General features: G+C 44.8%; 1 protein-coding gene across 1 annotated transcript in view; it reads left to right on the top strand.

The window, feature by feature from the left end:
• Positions 1–6166: 6166 nt before the first annotated feature.
• TRABD2A (TraB domain containing 2A) overlaps positions 6167–25133 on the top strand; it is a 68739-nt gene continuing 49772 nt past the window's right edge. Inside the window, exons 1-3 of the mRNA XM_027652986.1 lie at positions 6167–6186; positions 6985–7063; positions 14232–14792. Coding sequence (XP_027508787.1) covers positions 6167–6186; positions 6985–7063; positions 14232–14792 — 660 coding nt within the window. The remainder of the gene's footprint in view (positions 6187–6984; positions 7064–14231; positions 14793–25133) is intronic.

The raw sequence follows: 25133 nt of genomic DNA, 5'->3' as shown, positions 1-25133 counted from the left end.
TTAAAATAGTTGCAGACAGTCATGGCAACTAGGCAGGAGTCCTATCCACCACTGAAAGGCAAAAAAGCAGGGTGGAGTAGCTTTATTGCGTGGGCCTGGGGTCCAGGGAAGAATGGGCTGGCTTGCTAATGGTTTTGGGCAGATGGCTCAGTACTAGGTCTTTAATCTTCACATGATGAGGAGATATTCTTAGGAAAGAACTGTCTCCCCAGGAACTTCCCTCCTATATGTTTTCAGATGTATTCAGTATTAAATTAATTAAATTAATTAAATTAATTCAGTTCAGGTTCTTTTTATTGTTCTGGTTTGGTTTTATTTTCTGCATGACAGAGTGTTTGACTAGATCTCAACCTCAAGTGGAGATCTGTTTCAGCTGTGGTACTGTCCATCTACTTCAAGTTAAACATGCTTCCAAGAACCTTTCTGGTCTGGAGTTAGAGTATGCTCCTGCTGCTTTCATGTCCCTTGCAACTCACTTACTTGAAAGACACCACAATGATGAAAAAATTTGTTTTATGTCATCATTGTGGGTGCAGAGGAGGTAATTCAGCCTGTGTTTGTAGCTCGTTTTTAACACAGGATTTAGGGAGTAATCCTGTGGTCGCTGAAATCCTGGACAGAGCTGTTAGCAGAGAGAGTGCAAATCAGATCCAGAATGGCTAAGAAAGTTACACAGTATTTCCAGCAGAAACAATCCTGGTGCCTGATGAAGGTTGGACAATCTTTCAGCTCCTCAAGATCACCTGTTTGGCAAAGGTAAGTGCAACAGTCATGACTAGAGACGGTTATTAGCCCCCTTTCCCCACCCCAAAAGGCTATTTCAGCAAATAAATTCAGCATGAAAAATTGTCAGGCTAGGGTTGTGGCATTTCTTGGAATGAGTAGAAACACATTTATTTTCTCTTTTTAATTTTTTTTTTTAATCTTGATGAAGTATAGGCATTTTATTCAATATTTAGTGGGGAGAAAGAAAATTCCCAGTCGACAGAAAGCAAAGCAAGTGTTGATTAAAAGAAAATTTCCCATGAAAATAGGGCTAGGATAGAAATTTAATTTCAGCTCTGCTACGCCAGTGGGCTGACAAGAGAGAAGTCAAGTAAAGGATAATATCTGACAGAATCATATCCAGCTTTGTGGTCTTTTGAGAGGGCTCAAGGCTAATCCAGAATTGCATGAAACTTTTTCAGTATGCTGTTTCTTTAGTTTTCCTTGGACATTTTGCAGTTAGTAAAGCAAACTGTCTGTGTAAATCTTCACAAGGTCTGGGCTTCACAGGTTTTAAGGCAGAGATGCCATTTGCTGTGCAAGTCTGTATAGCAAATAACCCAGCAGAATCACCAGTGGCTTTATGCCGTGCAAGTGTGTACTTCAAGTGCTTCTCAGAAGTCAGGTCTGAACGGGTTGGCAAACACAGAGAAGTTCTGTAGTGCCACAAATGCCTCATCTGACCTTCAGCATCCCAAAGAAAAATCCCGACCCACTGAAATTTGTATCAAAATCACCAAATTACACCGAAAAATGGTTTCCCTTGTGCTGGAGCTTCACTCCCATGACACACCCTGTGGTTCTGTTACTTACATTGTGTCTTCAGCTCTCTCATCTTTGTTCATAGTCTTTTGGAGACAGTTAGAAAACCAGGAGAAAATACGTACTTTGAATGTCTTGGAAAATTCCCCCCATCTTTAGGGAAATCCTTAATTACAACTGCTAGAAAACCAGAATAGTTTTTCTCCCCCAAAGACATCCTGAAAAAAATTATGCTAATTTAATGAACAAGCTGAATTCAATGCATGCCTATGTGTTTTATATTTCTTTCAGCTGTTCCAAAGCAAAGTTTTTGCTGATATTTCCCGAAAGATGTCGGTAAACTGAGGGTTTTGCAAATTTTGGAGCCCTCCTGCAGGGCAGCTCTTTCCAGATGGATGCTTATGTGCACAGGACCAGGATGCACCTGGGTTTCAAGGACTGATTGCTCCTGCATCTTTCCTCCAGCTCAATGAAGGGCTTGAGATGGAAGTGAAAAGAGGGACTGTTGCATCTCTCCTTTCCAATGCCTAAGGAGTTGTTCTTCTGTCAGCGGCACTGAGGGCTTTTTATAGCCTAGAAGTGGGGCTGCAGTTGCCTCTGACAGACAGACAAGTCTTCAGCGACATGTATTTCCCTTGCAGTCCTGCAGGGCCTGTTCTGCCACTGCGCTTACTGCCCAGCATGTGATTCCATGACACAGCCACGCTCAGTGCAGACGAGCACCAAAGCATTAGGTGAGAGGGTGAGCCACGGCCTGACCAAGATGGAACATCCCTTTTGGAGAAAATCGGTTAATACAACTCAGGATACGGGAGCTTCACCATGGAGCTGTGGTCTGTTTCTACTTTTCCAGTTGCACTATGATGACAATGCCGCTCGGTCACCACTTTAAAATACTTCAGTATTTGCTATCTGTAGTAATTTCTATCTGCATAAGATATGGGGGTCCCTTGGGGTCAATTATTATTAAATTGAATAAAATTATGCATTAATAATATTTATTTTTATCATTATGTGCATTTTTTTCTCCTAACATTATGGATTAATGGCTGAATAGTTCACATCATTTCTATTATTTTGTTAGCACTTTATTATCACATTATAAACAGTTTGGGTTTTGATTGCACTCTTACAAAGAATACTTTCAGATGGGGGCAAGTGGTTTATAAGCTGTCCTTTAGCTCCTTCCAGTGTGGCTTCAAATGATCCTTTCCTTATTCCTAAAGTGCTGGGACCCAGCACAATTCAGAGCTCCCTGTTATGGTCATGTACTTTCTCTTCACCTCCTTTCAACGTCTAAGAGATTTATTTTTGTTTAGCTTTCTCTCTCCATTCAAATTGAGATTACTATTATTAAGATGCATTTGAAGAACAGAATTCCACTCTTTACTCTTTATTTTTGGCTTTTGACTAACTATGCTTGATAATTACATGTAACCACTTCACTTTGTAATATATTCCCCATATTTCCCTTCCAGCTGACCTAACACTTTCATACAGTAATATACTACAAAGTTCATTAACCCTTTTTTATTTAGAGGTATAATTGGGATTCTGTATTCCTGAATCTCTGAAGTCCACATCAATTCTTCTAAGCAAACTTCCTTTCAAATGCAGATAGAGTACTTTTTCTCAACTTGATGAAGAAAGCCCCTTTGCCTTCTTTATTATCTGCTTTATGATATCTGTTTCATAATTTTAAATGGTGAGAAATCCTCATGCTTAATTTTCATGCTGTTTAAAATCTATGTTAAACTCAAAACCAGCCAAATCATGTCCAACAGTGGGTGAGTCAGAGCTGACCTCCCTGTTAATGGACCATGAATATAATTCTGTCCTGAAGTCTGTGCAAATCTCTTTTGTTGCAGTTTCTTTCACTCAGAGTTCACTATGTTTGGCTGTATGAGCTGGCTTTCTTTCCCGCTGCAGGTTGATGTTAGTTAGTTAACAAAGGCACATGCACAGTCTGGAGGTCTCTCAGGGGTGCATGCTCTGTGCCATGTGTATACACAGATTCATGCCACCTAAATCAGCACGTGAAGGAGTTTTGGACTGTGATCCTCTGCAGATCTGTCTGCAGTAACACCCACTTGAGGAGACTTTTTCCTCTGATAACCTCTCAGCCATTTCTGTGTGACTACTCTTATGGCCTGAGAAACTGACTGAAGTTAAGCATCAGCTGATGAAAAAAGAAAGCAGCCTCTTTTTGCACATAGCCCAGGTCACTGCTTGGCCCCACTTGTAGGCAAACCTAAAGTGTGGGATGTGAGTGTGAGCAACTGCCTGTGCATGACAGCTGCTTGAAGTAGCTGCTTAAACTCTGCTACTGTAAGAGACATGACTGCTTCAGTTACCCTGAATTAACTACCAACCAGATAACTCAGCCCACAGACTCTCTGTGATCTAAGGCCCGGATTAAGGAAAGCATTTAGTGTATACCTCAGTTTACCCTTTCTCTGCAATCTACATAAGCACATGGCTGAAGTCCTGTTGAATCATTTCACAAAGGATGGGGATAAACAAATCCTGGTCATTTTAGAGACAGAAATTAATTAAATAAAGATGTTGGTTTTATCTCTTGGGTTTATGACAATAGGTCTAGGGTGTGGCTTTCTACTGAAATGTTGCAGTGAAAATAAAAATTACTTTGGAAGTCTCTTTTAAACATTCCCTCTGTCCTTCCTTGTTCCCTATTTCCCACTATCAATTCATCATAAAGAAAGCCTTTCCCACAAATTCAAAAACAAGGCCAAGCGGCATGTTAACCTGCATTGCCTGTATGACTGCAAGTTGTGTTTCAGAAGTTGTTGTTATATATTTTGCTGATTTAGAATCAAAAGCAAACCAAATGGTCACACAGAAGGTGCCTGGTTGGTCTGGCAGCACATCTCTCCACCATGAAAAATTTATTCTTATTCTCTATAGATTGATATATGTGTTGTATGAATGCTACCTGGCTTCCATGCCCAGAAATACATATGACAAAATGTGGGTCCAGCTCACTGTACTTCAGGGCAAAGAATATGTTGTCACTGCTTTATACCTGGTTGCTAAGAGTGATGTTTGTAAAAGCTGCTTAACTGTCTATGACTGTTAGGCAAACTCACATTTGAACACCCAGTGTTGAACAAGGGTTCCTTTTTTTTTTAAGAGGATGATGAAAAAACACTTCTTGCTCAGATTGGTATAGGAATACCTGGATTGCTGGTAAAATGAAGGTACTGTTTTTCCCTGCTGTAAAAAAAAAAAAAAAAAAAAAAGGAATAAAAATTAAATTAAAATAATCAGGGACTATAACTACTATATACTGCATAATATTGCTACGCTCTTAGTCAGGTAGTGCCTTTTGCTCTAAATGGTCAGCATTACCTAGCAAAAGAAAATGCATTTCATGTGTTTCCAGTATCATTCTCCTCATCAAAATACACACTATTAAGAAACACAGTATTGCACATAAGAGAAGGCAAAACAGTGAAAGGTTTTGGCTCTGCCTATTTATTGGAAAGAGTTGCTTTCCATCAAAAAAACTAGGCAAAATTAAAGAACTGCACCTTTTCTTTCTTTGAGTTTGTGGGGAGTTTGCCATTTGCTCTGAACCAGAATTTAACCATGGGGACAAATATCTGGATCTCTGGGGTTGAAAAGGACTTGTTTAAGAGTAGGAATATGGGAAAGTCAAAGTAACAATGGCTATCTGAGTCTGCAAATAGCCTGAAACACTTGGTCTGCAGCTTGCCTGTTGCTTAGTGCACAGTTTCAGAAGGAATGGCCCACATCATAAAGAAATCATAGTGGTCTTTTAAGACCATCTTCATTCATTCTCTGTACCCAGCCCAAGAGTAGGTCAGAACCACCAGCGATTAAAAAAAAGATCCAGAAGCAACCTCATTCATTCCCACCGGACAATGAGTGTAATGATGACTACTAAGTAGAAATGGTAAAAACCCTATTACTAAATAGTATATTTTGCAGATGTATAATATATATAATATATATTACTATTATAATAGTATATATTACTAACACGTATTATATTTATATATATATATATATAAAATAGAACAGATGGAGAAATGCACTGTGCAGAAAGGTCTCCATAAAAGCAACACCTTATTCTTCTAATTAGGTAGCAAATGCTGATTCATGAAAGGGCATAACCTTTTCCCTTTCATTTGACCTCTACTGTCTCTATTTAAGGCTTCAACAGATTTTGGCGTCAGTGGAAGTACTGAATTAAAACAACTTGGGATAATACAGGAGGCAGTGTTCCATACAGTAGCACCATACACCTTAGTGAACCACTGTGTTAGTGTTCTAACTTTGAAGGTTGACCTAGTTTAAGCCTTAAAAATGCTAATTTTTGCTATATGTGAATTAATTACATATGCCATAATAAAATTATCAGGAAGACCCTATTGAATATTTTGAGACCTATGAGAGCTCATTCTTTTAGTTTGCATTGGACTAAAAACTGATATATATTTGGCTTTTCCCAGTATTTTTAAGACTGTACTTAATAGCAAGAGGTACTTCTGTGATGATTTAAATAACAGTCTCCTCAGCAAAAACGGCTGAATTTCACTATTCGAGATGATGATAATTTTTTAGTGTATTTTTGATCATAAAAGGATCAGAGAGCATGGTGCTGACGACGCCAAGGTGACGGGTTCAATCTCTGTAAGAGCCATTCACTTAAGAGCTTGATCCTCGTGGGTCCCTTCCAAGTCAGAACATTCTGTGACTCTGCGAACACCGCTTGTGCAAAGCACCCTGGACACACAGTTTTGCAACAGCCACCCCGAAACAAGAACGAGTCAGAACAGCTCAAGCCGGCGAAGAGGCCTGTGAAGGAAGAACCACCACATTCCGTTTTGTGTTCCCTTCAGCAGAGCCGCAGGATGGGCAGAGACCGGCGGGCAGGGCCGGGGCCGTGCGCTCCCGGCGGGCCCGGGCGCGGCGCGTTCGTCGAGGGTTGCGGGGCGGGGGTCGCAGCCGCCGCGGCCCCCGGGGCCAGGCGGGATGTCCCCGCGATGCGTGGCTCTGGCCGGAGGCTGCGGGACCCCCGCTGCCGCCCCATCGCCCGCCCCCGGGGCGGCGGGGCCCGCGCCCTCCCCTTCCTCCCCCGCCCGGGATCCTTTAAGAGGAGGGGGCAGCGACTAGAGGGCTCGGCTGGGGGACGGGGCCGCTCCTGCCAGGGCTCTGGAGTTGGAAACCCCCAGCAAACTAAATAAAGAGCGAGCGGGAGGGGGAAAAAAAAAAGAGGCAAAAAAGGTCAAATTAAGTTAAAAAAAAAAAAGAAAAAAGAGAGAGAGAAGAAGGAAAACGGGAGATGTGGAGGCAGGAAAAAGGGGGAAGAACAGAAACCGCAGGGGGACGCGGTCCACAGGCTGCGCGCAGGGCGGCGATGGTGCGCCCCGGCGGGATGTGTTTGCTGCTGCAGCTGCCGCTGCTGCTGCTGCTGCTGCTGCTGCAAGGCTCCCTCCTCCTGCTGGCCACAGCCCGGCACGGCCGCGCCGCCTGCCCGCTCCGCAGGAAGGTAAGTGCCGGCCGGGGTCCCCTGGCGGCGGGGGTGCCCTGGGGACGCGGGTCTGCGCCCCTCGGGGGGCGGTGGCGGTGGCGGCAGCGCGGGGTGTGCGGGGCCGTGTCGGCCGCAGCTCTTCCCGATCTCAGGAGGGCGCGGGGCGAGGATCTCCGGCGGCCCCTGCCCGGGAGCGGCACCGGGGAGCGGAGGGAGGGAGGTGGCTTCCCGGGGCTGTGCGCCAGGTGGGACGACCACCGCCTGAGTGCTGATGGAAGAGCGTGACCCTCGGGGTGAAGCCTAGGAAGATCTTTTGCCTGTGCTAAGTAGGACGAGCTGCGCCGTTCGCCACAGGACGGACTGGCCCGGAGTGAGTTGGTGCCAGCATCCCTTGCAGGGCTACCCTCTAGACCTACTGCCTACGCCAAGGTGCTGGAGCAGGTTGGGACCATCAAAAGGTCGTGCCCCTGGAGTGAAAACGCGGTTACAAATTGTGTTAGGTTTTGATCATCTTCTAACCTCATCAGCCTGACTGCAGTAACCAGGCGCAGCATGGGCTGACCTAGCACCGATGGGTGCTTACACAGCTGAGGATCAGTGGTGCAGGTTAGGGGTGATACTATGACCGGTGCAAAGTTCGTAAACAGGGTGCCTGTCATTTCCATGAAAAATCAGGCACCGAGGAAAAGCCATTCTTGCTGAAGCTTCTGAGATGAAATTATCAAAAATCATGAAGGAAAAGCCTTCTTGAACTTTGTGTTAACGGACCGTCTGTGCTGTCTGTTGGCATCTGCTTGGACCCGAGGTGATTCTGGGACATGTGGACCACCACTTGTGCTCACTATCCTTCCCAGCCAGGGTTAACTCCTCCAGTAGAGCTGTTACAGAGACTGGATGCCCTCAGAAGTAAGTGCAGATCCGCTGCACTGGGGAGGTGCCAAAGCCACAGCAGACTCAGTGAAGGGTAAGTGTGAGAAGTTTTGCGACTCTGAAGGTCTGTTCCATGATTTTACTCCTCCCTCTCACTTGCATCTGGTCTTGGGGCCTTGCTGCCTCCAACTGAGCTTGCCAGTTCCCCAGGATATCTTCTTCTAGGAGTTAGGGAATTGCTCATTCAACCATATGCCAAGCTACACGTGCTTCACTGGAGGTGTCTGCCTAGCTTGAGTTAAACAGAGCTTAACCCTACCTTGTGGGATAGTGTCTTTAAAATTTGCTTGTCCCTGGAACCAGTTTGTCAACTGGATTTATAAGTGGCCAGCTGTGACACTGCCATAAAGACAGGTCAAACATTTGGAGTGGGTGCCTCCTTCCCCTTGAGGGCGTGAAGTGCAAAAACCTGTGAGCTGCTGTGAAACTATTGCAAGGAGCTACTGAGAACAAGGACAAGGGGACAACCCCTGAAAGCCTGAGCAACAGAAGTTGTAATTGTGGAAATTTCACAGATTTGGTGGGACAGGCAGGTAGTTTTGCTCAGGAGATATTGACTGGACTTCTGCCAGTTACTAGCAAAACTCCTGGTGAAATGTGTTAATGATATCTCATTATCTGCTGATTACTCTGTCATTAAAACATGAGACCACCTATAGTTGTGGAATTGGCAGGTTGTTTCCTAGGGTCATTAGGACAGTGGTAGTAGCTACACTCTCTAGGTATGGCAGCATCTGCCTTATTTACAAAGCTGTTAAGTTTATCTTTATGGACATTTACATCCAACCTCTTAGGAAAAAATATATTCTCTTGTTCCTCCATCATCGGGCATGGCTTTTTGTTTGTTTTTATTTTAGTTCTTTATGGATTTTCTTTTCTTACATCTCTAGACTACAGGTTTCTTCTTTTTGTTAGGTTGCCCAAAGTTTCTTCTTTTTGTTAGGTTGCCTGAAGTTTCTGTCATGAAAAAAATATGCACACTGGCACCTAAAAGAAAGAAAGAAATTATTTAAAGGAATGAACATAAAATATTTAAGAGAGCTTTCTCATCATCACTCCAAATTATAGTTAAAACTACAAGCAATAATGTGCCCCAACATTATTTTTTTTTTAATAGGAAAAAAAGAAAGACATTGAGAACAATTAATCTAAAATAAAGTATGCTAAAATCTTTTGGGGTTATATGCCAGTTACTAAGTAATGTGGTCTGGTAGTGCTTTCTTTTTGCTTAACATTGGAGTGTACAGGAAAAATTGAAGCCAGAACTTAGGGATTAACAGTGGAATGCTTGTAGTTGTAGCGGGTTAGTTTTTTATGATGTGTTGTTCCTGATGGAGGGCCAATTAATTTTTATGGCTGCTTTCCCCCATATATGCATTTCAGCAGAGCAAGTCATCTCTACCTGTGGCTTTTTAGTTAAAAATTTTGGTTTTATTTTTCACTTCTGGCAAATGGAGACCAAACGTGTTCTTTCAGTAGCTGTAGCCAGCACAGTGTTTATTGCTAAGTGAGTTCTGCTTAGAGTCTTAGGCTGAGTTTGAAAGTGTCAGTAATGCAGGTGGGCAAAAGCTCAAGTGTACTAAAATGTGCCTAGCATTTTTGTGTGCATTACTGTAGTTGCATGGCCACTTAATGTGGTTAGTAAAATCACAACTTTTGCCTCAATTAGTTATAAACGAACATGACAGGATACGACGCCAGGATAGATAAGAAAGAGGGAGAAAGCCATAAAGGGAGGGTTATAGGGCTGTCTGCCTGGGTGAGATATTGCATGCCACATGCTCTGTCTTCTGCAGCACACAAAAAAAAGAAAAAAAAAAAAGGTAAGAGAATATTGTGGATTAAGAAACAGTGCATTTCTGGGCTGAGATTTGGAAGAAGGAATAGCTGTGAGGCCAAGTGGTGAGTATTAAGATTAGGGATCCTGAAACTCCCTGAAGCCACAGAGTGCATCTACCTGCACAGTGCTTTGAAACACACAGTCAACACAGATGAGATGGAAGAAAGTAAATCTGATGTAGAAAGAAGCAGACCGAGTGTAGATTTTCCATGTCTGGAGTTCACATCCAGCTCCTCATTCTTTGGACAGCAGATTTTCTTTCCCTCTGAGCCCTCATTCCCCATATCACTACAGTCTTCTGCCTTGTTTTTTAGTTTTTAGATGGATCTTGTTGTGAGAGCAAGCTGTGTTCTCTTGTGGGGCTGCCACTCTTTCCATTTGCTCGTGGTTTTTCCCGTCATGAGTACTACCAGTAAATTGAAGAATGGAGACAGAAATATACATCTTGATCTATTTGTGAACCTTTTTGTTATGCTGCTGAAACTGAAATCCCTCAAGTGTACAGCCCAGCTCTCTTAAGCCTCCAGGACACCACTTCAGCTGTAATTTATGTTGGTTTTAAAGCACCCTTTTTTGATGTAACAGCTGTGTTAAAGGATCCCACAGCAAGGGAAAATCAGGTTGTAGCACCTTTATCTACTGCACGCTCTCAGGCAAGTGAGGTGCTGCCAGTGACGGTATATGGTGCAACGCTGAACAAGCCTTGGCACTGCTCCTGTGCTATCTCACAGCCACCTAGAGCACTGTTTAACAGCTTCCCTTTTACGGTATTGGGGAGAGATTATATCCTTGCTTTTCCCTTGCTGAAGCTGCAGTGACACATGTGAGAGCTCCAGGAGGAGGGCAGGGATGTGAGAGTGCACAAAGGTATAGCAGGGGAAGGCAGACTTGCTCAGGCACACCAAGGACTTTGACCCATCCCCTCTCATGCAGAGCAGTAGCAGGGTGTTTGCAGGGGTCCAGCATGGACACAGAGCAGTGCTGGGACTTCAGTCTCCACCTTCTGAAGAAAAAGGAGATGCCAAAGGAGTGTGAGGCATTACCATGTCCTGACCAGCCTTTTGGAGGCAGAGTGGGCTTTGTGAGCTCCCCTTGTACCATCACTTAGTGATGATACTGAGCTGCTGGTGCCCAGAAACTGACTCTGCAGGGGTCTGGAGAAGTTCCCCACCAGTGGTGGAAAACTGAGGGTTCTCTGTGCTCTCATGCTGGCTCCAAGCTATTCTGAGAAGGCAGGTCTGAATGGTGTTTGGGGTCATTTCCAAGTTCGTGATTGCTCTTCTTGAAATGGAAGTGCCAACAAGAGTGTCCAGCTGCTCTGCTTTGTAAGGTCTCAGTCTTGAGGACTGTGTGAAAATTTTTGCTAGGTCTCAGCCTGCTTTTTTCTGGTTGTGCTACAGGCCGTTTGAAGGAAGGCTTTACTCTGTGCCTGATGGCCTGTGTGATTTCTTCAGTGGTACCACTAATAGCTGGTAGTATTACTCTGCTCTCAGTATCCAATTATGAAAGTGGGAAGGCTATGCAGAGCAAATAAGGAGTGTAATGCCAAAAGCCTTTCTAGCTAGGCTGTGTGCAGCAGTCCAGAGCAACACTGATGATCCCTGTTAAAGTCTAGTACCATTCATCTGGTACTTACTTGAGCCTTCCAGTTGGGTTTATTGAGGAGCTGGGTTGAAGTTTTAAGCTGGCTGGTGACCACTTGTTCTTTAAAATTCCTTGCAGTTGTGGTTGTTCCTGTGCACTCCCAGATACATGATCAGACTTGTGTGAAGAAAAGTGTTGACCTCCTAACCCCTTGCCTACCCCAGCTGCCTCTTCTGTCTTTACTCTTGCATTAGATAGAAAGCAGAACTTCTGGTCCTTCCTTCTTGCTGGCTGACCACTACTTTCAGTTCGTTTCCCTCCACAGTGGTGAATCCCTTCATTTTTCCCTTCTGACTAATGATAGGGGGAACCCTGTTTTGTTTTCCCTGGTTTTACTTTCCACATTCATTTTCCTGTGTTCTTCCCAGGTCTATGTCAGATTTGTATTTAGCTGTTGCCCTGTATCTTCTTCAGCTCTTGGTGCTCTTCCTGTTTGTTTTCCCTTCTTCCCATGGTCTTCAGGAAGGTTTTTATGGTCTGTAATTCGGGTGTCAGGATTGTCCTATATGATATAGAGTTGTAGCATGGTGTTACCAGGATCTGAAGTATCCTTCAGACTCTTGAACACTGTGGAAGAGTCAGAAGAGCCCTTTGCAATATATTTGGTCTGGACAATGCACATGGTGTGATTTTTTATTTTTTTTTCCTGTATAGCACCAGGAGTTGGACTCAATGACCCCTGTGGGTCCATTTCAGCTGTGGATATTCTATGATTCTGTGGTGCATGCTGGTAAGCTGGACTGGTGGTAGCACTTCTCTGAAGTGCTGCCTGACCCATGGCCTGGGTTTGATGTAGAGAGCTGCTGGAGAAGGTTGTCTGGGATAAGCCATTGCAGAGCAGCCTGTAAGATTAACCTTTCTGACCCTGTGGCTTTACTGTCAGAAATTTATAGTCAATGTGCTTCCAATAAATTCCTCCAAGCAGCCTGTTCTGCATTTGGCAGTCAGGCAGGCTTCTTGGATCAGCATACATGCACAGTTAGCCCCAGTGCTGAGGTTAAAGTTATCTACTGGCTCACAGCTGACCAGATGCTTGAGTGCATCTGGAAGCCTTTTCTCTTACTTAGACATGCAAAGGCTACCTCATCCTGTCTGCGCAGACAGAAATTGTTTGTGTCCGTTGCTCCAGTAAGTACTGCTGACCAGTGGGGTTCATGCATGCTGTGGGTGAGGAAGGTTGTGCCTGGTGCTGGTGTAAAGTGAGTTGGAAGGATTTAAGCAGGATCTATTTTGTCCCATCTGCTCTTCTGTCCTACAGGAACACCACAGGCCTGTACCGAGGTGTTCCTGGTCATGCTGTGAGGCACATTTTTCAGCAGAACAAACTTAAATCTGATTCTGACTTCCTGATGGCTGTGGTTTTGGACAGTTTTAAAAAGCTAATCTAAAGAAAGAAGCTTTTTCCTCCACTGTGTTTAGAAGTGTGTACTCAGGAACCACAGGTCACTTTTGGCCTGCAGAATTTTTTCTCTTATTTTCCAAGGTATTGCATGCCCTCCTCTACTCCTCTTAAGAAGGAGAACTGAGCTGTGAAGGGTCTTGGGTATGTGTCTATCTGCCATGTGCTATGTCCCTGTAAAACCGGATTTCTACCTGCTCTGGCAAGTCTGCCTGCCAGCTGTGTTTTGTGTTTCTCATTTTCTTAATGTCTCACTGTCATAGTTTAACACCACCTGGCAACCAAGTACCACGCGGCCATGCACTGAATCCCTCCTCCATGGGATGCAGGAGGGTGCTGGAAAGGTAGAAGTGGGAACACTCTTGGATTGAGATAGACTGTGTAGTAGGTAAAGCAAAAGCCATGCACACAAGCAAAGCAAATCAAGGAATTCACTCACCACTTCCCTTTGATAGGCAGGTATGCAGCCATCTCCAGGAAAGCTGGGCTCTATCGTATGTGGCAGTTACTTGGGAAGACATCACTCTGAGTGTCCTCACTTCCTTACTCTTCCCCCAGCTTTTTGTGCCGAGCATGGTGCCGTATGATATGGAATATCACTTTGGTCAGTTGGGATCAACTGTCCTGGCTGTATCCCTTTCCAATTTCTTGTGCATCCCCAACATCCTTACTAGTAGTCTTAGGAGAGGTAGAAAAGGCCTTGATGCTGTGTAAGCCCTGCTCAGCAGCAACAGAAACATCTCTATGTTATCAACACCGTTTTCAGCACAAATATGAAACATAGCCCCATGTAGACACTGTGAAGTAAATTCACTCCACCTCAACCACAATCAGTATACTCAAAGAGGAAAGTTCTCCCAAGATGCTGCATGACCCTCTGACTGAATGTCACAACAGTTTCTTTGATGAAAGATGCCTTGCTGTGCTGAGGTGAAGGCGATAGAAACCCTGCTGTCCTGCTCCGCTTCACCAAAGTGATGCCAACTTTTGACTCAATAAAAGGCAGAATTTGGATAAGCATCCTGCCTGGAGATGGTGTGCTAGGGCTATGCTCTGCTGCTGGTTTTGGTAGATACCTGGGTGATGTATCAGATGATGTCACTGTTGAGAAGACCTGGTGTTACCATTCAGGAGGAGAAAGCCATGGCCAATCTTCTCATGTTTTTATTCAATGAAAATCAAATTTTGACCTCAAGACATGAGCAAAAGGATGGTCAAAGGGGACTCTGTGTGAGTGAAGCCACTTTAGGAAAAGTCCATGCTGGCAAGCTGCTGAGCCAGGTGACCTGCTAGCTTGGCACCTTAAGCCTGTACTGCAGTGGCCTGGTGTAAGTAAGTGTGTACTTACTCATATGTGTCTCCCTCTCTCACAGCAAAATGAGCTGAACTCCTTCCTGTGGACCATCAAGAAAGATCCCCCGTCCTATTTCTTTGGCACCATCCATGTCCCGTATACGCGTGTCTGGGATTTTGTCCCAGAGAACTCCAAAAAAGCCTTCCAGCAGAGCCACATCGTGTACTTTGAGCTGGACCTCACTGACCCCTACACCATCTCAGCTCTCACCAGCTGCCAGCTCCTGCCACAGGGGGAGAACCTCCAGGATGTGCTGCCCCGTGACATTTACCACCGACTCAAGCGGCACCTGGAGTATGTCAAGCTCATGATGCCATCCTGGATTACCCCAGACCAACGGGGCAAAGGGCTGTATGCAGACTATCTCTTCAACGCCATTGCTGGCAACTGGGAGAGGAAGAGGCCAGTCTGGGCGATGCTGATGGTGAACTCTCTGACAGAGGCAGACATCAAGTCACGGGGTGTGCCCGTCCTGGATCTGTACCTGGCCCAGGAAGCGGAGCGGCTGCGGAAGCAAACGGGTGCTGTGGAGAAAGTAGAAGAGCAGTGCCACCTGCTCAATGGTCTGAACTTCTCCCAGGTGAGGCAGAGTGGTGTGCAGGGTGCCAGGCTGCTCAGGTGGATATTGCAGGTGTGCAGGGTGCCAGGCTGGCTGCTCAGATGGATATCACAGCAGCGAGAGCACGGGCTGGGGTGTGGGGTGCTTTCTACCCAGTGATTCACTTGCTCCCTGCCACCTGTGTCTTTGCTTAAGTCCTCAGGAGAGTTTGCTAGCATAGGAGTTCAGTCCAGATAGTAAATTCATTTAGGCCTTCCTGGGGAGACCCCTGTTCTCTTCTTTGGGCAGCCTTCACCCTCAGAGACACTGGACCTTTGGATGTATGCTCTCTGCCCCTGAGAGGAGGCAGGAGCCCAGGACAGGCTGGGGCTCAGTTTTTGTAATAGCAAGTTAAAAAGAAAGGTGTGGTCTCTCGGGGAAGGCAGGGGTGCAGTGAATAGTGCTGAGAAGTAAGTGCTGATGGTAAAAGTATCACAGTGGATATTTAAATGCCCACAGTTATTGGGCCCTCTACATTGGGAAGAGTATTTTTTTGTTTTGGATTTTTTTCCCTTCCTTTGATACAAGGTGAAGGGCAGCACAGCACAGTTTTCTGCAGGGAGCTTCACAGGCTAGTGTGGGTGCTGGTCCTAGCGCCTTTGTGTTTGCAAACCAGATGGAGTTCAGCACTGTTGTTCATGCAGTATCACACCAGGCAAGTAGAGTGACCTTTGTGTTGTCCATGTGTTGGGGTGTTCCTCTCAGAACTAAATACTCCAGGGAACAGTATCTGTTATTGTGTATCCTCTGCTGTGCTGAGGACTTCAGAGCTGGATGCAATGCTTCAGGTGGGGTCTCACCAGAGCAGACTAGAAGGACAGAATCCCCTCCCTCAACCTGCTTGCCATGCAGCTTTGGATGCAGTCCAGGACACAATTGGCTTTCTGGGCTGTGAGTGCCCATTGCTGGGTCATGTCCAGCCTCTCACCCACCAGCACTCCCGGGTCCTTGTCGACAGGGCTGCTCTTGATCTGTTCATCCCCAGCCTGTGCTGATACCAGGGGTTGCCCCAACTCAGCTGCAGCACCTTCTGTTGATCTTTTACAACTTTGAGCGTTTCCCATGGGCCCACTTCTCAAACTTGTCCAGATCCCTCTGGATGCCATTTAGAGGGATGCTTTTTATCCTACAGCAGAGTCAGAGAGGAATTATTTACTTGGCAGAGGAGCAAGTTAAGTGGTTTCAGTTTGTTTCTGCATAGGATCTGCTCTTTCCTTCACATTCAACCTGATTGTACTACCTGGTGAGGAGGACTCCCAAGCCACTTCCAAGCAATATGTTGTTATTAGCTACCTTCCTCTTTTGATCCATGCTTTGAGCAAGGCCTTGTTGATGTATGTTATTGCAGGTGAAGGTCTGGAACAGTTTACTGTTGTCTCCCTGGGTTTCACAATGGTCAGCAACTGCAAAGTCCAGACAAACCCAAGCTATCAGCTTCCTTCTTCTACTTGTGAAGTGAGAACAGTAAAAAATAAAGAAAATACTCCCAACAGCCAACACTGTCATGGGGCTTTTTTGTACCAGTTTTCTCTTTATCTTTTTTTTAATGACTCTTATTTTGCCAGCCAGATGTCTCTGTTCTTGCTCACTCAGGCTGGCTGCCCACATTGCTAAGTCATGAAAGTATCATTTCTGTACAGTGCACAGTGATGGGTACACTATTTTTGAAATACTTTACTGCCTTGTCAATCTTGTTCTAAATTCTGTGCAACTTTAGGGAGTATGGAAATATTAGTCTGTCTCCATGTCAGGGCCATAGTGTTCATTTTTCCTTTCATGCTCTTTCTATCCTAGTTTTTCTTAAAGACTTGTTCTTCCACCCATCTTCTCTCATGGGTAGTGCCTCTTGTTGTAATACCCTGTAAGGATTCAGGTCTCATTTCTAGCAGTATCTGGGCTTCTAGAAGACAGAAGATTTTGTAGCTATATAGAATCTGCCACCACTGACTTTCAGGACTGAAGTCAGTCCCTCAGACCTCCCAGCTGTTCCTTTCAAGTTATGCACATGCTTACATGTTTGTTGTATTGGAAGCATTAGTGCTCCAGACTAAAACCAGTGCAGCTTTGCTGTTGGCTTCAGCTGTAGTGTCACGAATATTAGTTTGATGTTGGCTCAGAAAATGAGCAGACTTTGACCTGTACTGTGGCATGCACTTGCTTTGGTATACTGAGGTGATGTCCAGGCTGTATTTCTCACAAATTGGTTTAAGCTTGAACACAAAGAGTTTGGACCTATGTCTACCCTCTGTGTGGACCTATGGTTAAGTGTGTAAACACTGTCCGCCACTTCCTAGCCAAGACCCTCTCTGGTTTGGCTTCTCCACTACGGGGACACTTTGTGGATGATTCTACCTGTTGTCTGTTCTTGATTTGAGAATTATCTCCCCACATGACTTACCTGTGGCCAAACCTTGTCATAGCACTCTTCCTATCTGAGCATCCAAATGCATGACATCTTCAAAGGTAGTCTTCAAAACTGCTTGGGTGGCAGTAGAAAGCAGGCAGCCACTAAGGGCTGACTGCTCTTGAAATCCTGGCTCCAAATCTGGGACTGAGCACTTGAAAGTCTTGCCATTTTCATGTTACAGCCGGTTCCTCATACAATTAGTTGCAGATAGACAGTGAAGCAAAGTTTTCTACATTGATCATTTTCCATTAACTAGGATAATATTTGTTCATGTTTCTAGTCAAAGAGCAACCTTTCCAACAACAAAGCACTGAGAGATTCTTGCTTTCCTCCAGAGGGTTCCCAGGTCTTCCAAGTTCTGGACTGCTAATGTGACTGTGAGAGCTGTAAGACTCCTGCTTAACAAATACAGCCCTTCTGACATAACAGCAACATCATTTTTCCTACTTAATCTATAACCTCACTTGGGTGAAAGGGCTGCCCTTGATAGCCCCTGATATAAAATTATTATTTAGTAACAGTCTACATTTGTGGGGAAGGTAGGAAGCGAAGACACAACTACCTTTTTACATGTGTTACATGGTTTGTTGGTTGATTTGGTCCCCTCTCCTCTCCACCACTTTTAAGGAAGTTAGAAGTGATGGCTTGAAATTAGATGCAAAAGATACCAGTATAAAATGGGAGACAATTGTGCTAGACTTCTCATTTCAAATAAGGAGGGTTTTTTGCTACATGTAATTGGTCAGCTATACTGTTTGTTTTTAATTTCTGGGATCATGAGGCCAGATCTGGCAGTGTTTCCATTCATAAAACTTTGGTTCAGGTTCGTTTTTGACAATGACAGTAATGGAGAACCTCAGAAAAAGAAAAAGCAAGGAGAGGCACATGGTGCAAGATCTGTAAGGAGTAGTTAAGATCTAAATTGGGAGCAAAATGAAGAGCAGTTGCTTGATGAAAGAGCTTACAGAGGAGCAGAGCATTTAATTGCTAAACGAGTTGGACGGGACCCTGTTTGTGGTAACCTGATTGCATCTTCTGCCCTGAGGGTGTAACTTCAAGATGTATTTGTCAGGAACAGCCCTCCCTCCTTAGGTGATGGGAACATCAGGGTTTTCTGCACATGAGCTGGAGCTGGAACAACTGAATTGATCCTATTTGCATCTTTGGCTGCTGGAGTCTGTGACCTAGACTTGTTTTTGTTCTCAGTTTTTGTGCAGACACACCTGCAGCCTCCACGTCTAGACATCAGGGATGGGGAATGGGCTGGCTGGTGGGAACCAAAATAACTAAGGCTTCGCATTTCTATTGTCATAATTAGAGTTTAATTAAGATCTTTTTAACTACCTGGGGATTTCAGGGATTTTCCCTCAGTGAGAGTAAAAGGGGAATTCACTTGCTAATCTGCTGTCTCTGCATTCAGAAGGATGGAGAGTTTGTTTCAAAAAGCCTGGACTGTGTGATAGGGCTTTGAAATCTCACACTATGAACTGTGACAAGGATTTGCACTGGTCACATGTACCATTATAAGCTCCTTGCATTTGCTTGCTATATGTCTGTCAGCTAGCCAGATTTTTCCATTAAAAATACTCTTTGCTCAGCATATTACACAGCAGAAACAGATGTCAGGTGGCAAACATGGCTTTGTCTCTCCTTGCTGCTCCCATGGGTAGCTCTTTGCCTGTGGCTGTCTCCCAGTGTTATGTGAGCATACCAATGCACTTTCCTTTTTACTCAGCTAGCAGGGACTGGACCATGAGTTGTGTGTAGAGCTTTGAGGGCACTTGTGACTGGATTATCATCCTGTCAAGTCAGCACTAGACTGGTGGACTGTTTGGCAGGTGCACTGTGTGACGCTTGAGATCCTCTAGCTTTGGGTGAGAGCACTGTTGCTGCAGAGGAGCACAGCCCTGTCCGCAGGCTGAAGGGTCCTGGGCATCGGCAGCCACTCAAGGTAGAAGTTTGGGCTGGGTGCTTTTTGGAGCAGTCCAACCAACAGTAAGGAATGTGGACCAGGAAGGGGATATGGGCTTGGCATATCCACCTGGTCATGCAGTTGGGTGCCTCTGTGCTAAACTTTGTTCTTCATGTTCTCAGGTCTTGACACAGAACTGTGGTGCTCTGATACTGTGGCTTTGTCTGAGGGCTGCTCCCAAGGGCTCGCTACTTGTTGCCTGTTACAGAACCTGAAGTGTTCTGTAGCTGCCAGCTTTTCCTTGGACAATGAGGTTGAAACCATTCTGGGCACCCTAAAGGCACATGCCTGCAGAGTTGAAGACTATTTCCTTTTTGACTTCAGAAGTGGACTGTACTCCTATCACCCTCCTGTCCAGTACTGGTCAGATGATTCCTTTTTGGCCCAGACTGGATTGCAAGGAATGTAAGTTGGCTCCTGCAACCCAGTTGACAGCGTTTCTGTCCCATGGCAGTGGTTCTCAAGACTAATTTTTAGTTTTCATCAACAAATCCAGGCAAATTCAGACAGAAAATACAGCCCAGCTTTAGCTTTCAGTTGTTTGATTTTGTGAGGGTTTGTATTCCACCAAAGGGCCTCTGCTATCAACTTTCTTTACCTGGGCTGAAATTTCTGTAATCAAGCAGTTGCAGACACCCCGAGGTGAGTTATATCTGTACTCTCCTGGAGACCACACTGGGAACCTGGTAGGCAGGTGTAATGTACCTTTCTCTATGTCTTGTGTTGGGCACTGCATTTCCAGTTTCACAGAAGCTTGCAAAGAGGCTTGACCCTGCAAAATGCAGGCATGTCAGGAGTAGCTGAGAGCTTCCAATGGAGGCATTTCTGCTGAAACAGATCATAGCATACAGCCTAGGTCTGACCTCCTGAACAGTCTCTGCTGCTCAGCCAGTGTACAGTAACTTGTTAGGCTAGGGTAATTTGATCACAAGTTTCATCCCTGTGTGAATTTATGAGGCCTGTTTATAAAGATAAATGAGCTATTGTCACAGCTGGAGTCCCATGGGATGAGCTGCGTTTTTGGAATGTTTAACAATAAAGTGGTTACAGCCATGTTTTCCAGAAAGGGGAAAATGGAGAAAGATGAGAGGGTGACACCACATACATTTTTCTTGGCTTTGAAGCTGTTGGTAAGCCAAAAGAAGACATGGAAAACTCTTGGTTTAGCTGATTAGCAATGGTACAGGGGGTGGAAGCACCTGTTACCAGTACTGCACAGTGCTTCAGTGAGCATCTCCCTTAAACTCTGCCAGAGGAGAACAAGAGAAAGATTATACTTTCATTTAAGTATCTCAGGTACATTTTTGCAGCACTAGAAGAAACCTATACACCTAAAATACATAGGTGAATAACACTCTGACTGGAAAGTATCACTGCTGTCCTGGAGTAATGAAATTTCAGACCTCATCCAGGTTGGTAAAAAACTAGGTACATCCTGTGAGTATTGCTGGTCCCAGAAATAATTCCTGATATATGCTTTGTTTTCAAAAGGTTATAGGTTAGCTCTATTATAAAAGATTAAGAGTCTACTACTTCATTTTAAGATCATGAGTTTACAGGGGGAAGTCCTTGAGAAAAGGTGTGGTTTCATTTTCCAGTTACCAAGTGTGATTGTGCACAGGCAGTAGCTAAGTAGACATCTAAAATTTAGACAAATTAGAGGCTGTGTGATTACAATACAGGAGAAACAGAGTTGTTCCCACATACCACTGTCTTTAAGACATATGTGCTCATCCATAACTGATGCTTCTATGTATCCTTCTACCTGAAATACCCTTCTGGAAAGAACCACCCTGCAGACTGCTGAGTTCAGTGCTGGTGACTGTGATTTGGAAGGGAATATGCAGGACTGCAAGCTGGCACAGAGCAAGTTCTCAGGCAGTGCAGTGGAGTGATAGTGGTGACTCAGTGGTATGTGCCTAGTTGTGATCCCATGTGCTGTGTGCTTTTCTGTTCTTGCTCTTCAAGACAGATGCTGGAGATCTCTTGAGGGCATGTTGGTTCAATCTAGTCTGTAGAACTGCTGCAGGGTGCTAGATCTCACTAAGTAAAGGAGTTTGCCAGTGTGTTATAGAGCCAGGCTGGTGGATCTAGAACATATTCTCCAAGCCAGAATAGCCTTGGCTTAGGAAAGAGTGTGAAGAAGGAGTCCTGTGGCACTTGAGCAGATCTTGGAGAGTCTTCCATAGCCAGATAGAAAATGAGTTGCATCACATCTGTTCTAAATTTTGCAGAAAAACTGTCCAAGCTTGTGGCGAAATTTTTGTTTTCCTCTTCTGTGACTAGTGTTGGTGAAGATCACAACCTGGCGAAGAGCTCCCTCTGCATGCAGACCAAGCTAGCAAAGGGTGAAGCAGGTAGACTGTGGCAAATGGAAAGGTGCCTACAGATAATCTTGTCTGAATGAATTTTTCGAAAGGTCAGCTGCTATTTCTTGATGCAAAGCTTGTGTATATCAGTGCGGGATCTCCTGCAGACATCAGTCCCTTACGCTTCAGTCGCTATAGAAGAAGTAAGAAAAGTCCTAGGAATAAATTCTGATGGTGGATTTCTTTATACAGGCATGGGATGCATGGAGAGTACCTCTGGAAAACACAGCTGTTGTACACTCAGTTTACAGCTGCTTCTCGGTGCAGGGGGTAGAGCTGACCTTCACTTTTTGCCCCTCCATGCACACTGCTTTCCTGAGACGTGTCCCAGCCAAGGACAGTACCAATTCCCTGTATCAAGCATGTTATATACGTTTTTGTAGTGTAACATTTCAGGGTACTAGTTCTGTAGTCATATGCCTTGGTCACACTGGCTTACATCCCACAATCTTCCTACTCAGTCAAATGCTCAGTGGTTGCAAATCAGCATCGATTCTTGATTAGAAATACACAAGTTTTTCTCATTCAACTCTCTCTTTTTAGTCTTTGTATAGACACTCACATACAGTGCCCAGAGTTTGAATGGGGACTGAATGAGCACGTTACATGGGCTAGAACCAGCCCAAAGGATCTCAGCTCACTGGAAGACTTCTTGCAAGTGATACTTCTGTTTTCCTGCCTTTTCAGGTCCATCAGCTTTTCCCTGCTGTCCCTATAACTTCACTCCTTATCCAGCTTCTGCGGTCAAGAGCTTTAGACGTAGTGTTAAGAGAAACACTATGTTCAATTCTCCTTTTCCTTGACTTGTGTTTTCTTCTCCTTCCTCTTTCCCTATCTTAACAACAATGTGGTTTAGGGCAGATGTTGCTGCTGATGCAGAAGTTGAATGAAATGTCACTTTGTGCTTTCATGGTTGTATGCAGAGCACCAGCCCCCTGAGGGTGTGTGCAGCAGGAAAAGGGGAGAAGCAAAAGAAATAGGATTTGAGTTACTCCCAGTTTCTGCTTATGGCTGTCATTCTGCCCTTCACCCCACATCCAGGGCTGGGTTTTCTAGAAACTCTGTCAGGTCTGGTTTGCCTGGCACCCTGGTGCTGTGAGGCTGTACAATCCTGCTGCTGTCACTTTCTCTGCTACCTCTAAACTCCACAGGAATCTGGAAATTCAGTCTTGTTCCCCTTCAGTATGAGCACAGTTTTTTTTTGTTATTTCCACTCCCCCCAAATACTGGGCTCATGCCCTTTTCTGGAATAAGCACAAAGGGGCAGAGGTAGAACTGAGTTTTAACTGCATTCCCACCTGGTTCCTTTTTGCAGTTTAATGTCAATACTTAGTCAGAACTTTGGTTTAGCGTTTTTTTTCTGCTTTTACTTTTTCCTGAAATACACAGACACTTTTATTCACAGGACACTTGGACAGGTCAAATGCAAATGCCTGAGCACTGACTGTAATCCAGCAAGTACTTTGACTGCCACCAGAGTTCATGTTTAAAAACAATGATAACCATTAAGCAAACTTTCCTGACTGTTGAGTGACAGGCATCAGCTCTGCAAGAGCATTACTGCTTGAGCCAAGGTGTTTCAGTTCCATGGTGGAGTGCCACAGGCCTCCTGGAAGTCAGTGTCTGTTGAAGGTTTCCTCCTTCAGCATCGTGTGGAAGCACATGTGATGTCTGTGCAGGTCTCAGGACAGCAGGTCTCCCCACTCTCCTCCTGCTCCCAGGGTGCATGCATCAGACGATAGTCCTGCTGGCTAGGAGATGACCAAGAGGGAAGCCCAGATTCCTGCCAGTCTAATTGCCACCACTTTGTTACACTCTACATGGAAAATACCCTCTGGGCAAAATTGCATTCCTTACTGGATTTGTACATCTGTTTGCACTGCAGGTTTCACAGCCAGAGGTGCAGGGAGATGAGAGGCTTAAGGCTTACCTTTCCACTCGCTGGCAGCTCTTGTGAAGTGAAAAGGAGTGCTCTTTCCTCCAACTGGGAAACAGAGAACAGAGCATGAGTAGGTGAAGCAGGTTCACCAGGGCATGTGCTGTACATAGACAGTGCCATTCCATCATGGATGGTTAAAGAGCTTCCCAGGGTCTGCAGTGGTGAGAGCTGCACAGACACCTGTCAACTTCTACTTGGTAGAGGGAGGAAAAAATGTAACTTTTTGCAAGGTTGGGAACAAGGCAGTTGCCCTAGTGCTGCTGCGTTTTCTCAGCGTTCTCTTTCCAGCTAAGGTTCCTGGTTTCTGCTCACCCGCCTTTCTCAAGGACTTTCAATGAGCCAGATATTCTCATGTTGCCACATTGTTCCAGGGGACAATACAGTGCTTCTGTTCAGAGGCCTTTTATGTTCCCTCTTTCTCCTCCTTTTTTCTGCCCCATCACCCATGCCAGGCAGAGGTGCAGTTCTGATGAATTAAGAGAGACATCTGCTTTGAAGCTGGGATCTCACACCAAATTGACCAAGATCCTCTTCAGCCCCAATGTCTCTGCTTGCAAATGACTGCCTTCACACTGTTAAAGTGTGAGTGTGTGCATTGGCACTTCTGGTTTACTTGAACTCTGATTTGTTTTCTGTTCCAACTGTGTTTTAATCCAGCCTGGCTCCCCCAGAAACAGGTGATTCAGGGTCTAGCTGTGGGTCATATAATGGAAACCTGGAGATTCTCCAAGGTATGAGTCTTCACATGAAGTATTTTAAGTATTATGCAAGGCTTTCAAACATCCTGCAGATTGCTTACTTTGTTTCTAGTTGCATTTGCCCTGGCCAAGATATTTTCCTCCTGGCCAAGATATTTTCCTCCATCTCTTTCAGCCCCTAGAGGAGAGTAATTGCAGATTAGAAAATGGATAACAGGAACTTTATATTGGCCATAGAGGGTTCCAGCAGAGGATTTTATTAATGGGCTTTTCATGGCTGAGAGTTATTACTGCTGCAAAAGTACCTTTCTGAAAGCTGTTCTGCATTTGCTTTCAATGAGGACAGAAACTGTACTTGCCTCAAACTGATTTGAGTACAAGTGGTCATCTCTTATCTCTGCTGTGACTTCTACTAAGAGTGGCAGGGGAAAATTAAGGTACTGTCTTTTTGATAAGACTCACTGGAATGAAAATCTGGTAAAGTCTCTAGGTCTCGGGTAGCGGTAACTGAAGCCAATCTATTTCTCAGTTTTAGCTCCTACAAGGAAGATGATCTTATTTTCAGTCATGTGCCATCTTATTTAGGAGTGGTAGAACTGTGGTAGGAAATAACTCTGTCCCAGCATGAGTCAAACAGCAAAGGGACTGCTGGTATAGGCTTCAAAACTGCACATCATGAGCACCCACGGGAAAATGGGTTGTGAAATGGTTGGTGCAGAAGTGGAGAAGGCTGAAGTAAAATTTCTCAAGGACAGAGACTATTAAGTCTGATAGGTGTTGCAGCCATTGAGTAAGTGACAGAGATTACAGGGAAAATATCAAGACAGACCAGCTCCTAATTCTGGCATCACTGCTTTCCCGTCCACTTCTCCAAGCTATACCAGTGGCAAGCACTAGCATGTCCTGTAGAAGTCTGGGTGCTCTTAAATTTTACATTT

This window comes from Corapipo altera, unplaced genomic scaffold (genome assembly GCF_003945725.1).
Source record: "Corapipo altera isolate COAL_440 unplaced genomic scaffold, ASM394572v1 61305, whole genome shotgun sequence".
Taxonomy (NCBI): domain Eukaryota; kingdom Metazoa; phylum Chordata; class Aves; order Passeriformes; family Pipridae; genus Corapipo; species Corapipo altera.
The sequence above is the reverse complement of the archived record's forward strand: the minus strand, read 5'-3'. Positions and strand labels throughout refer to the sequence as shown.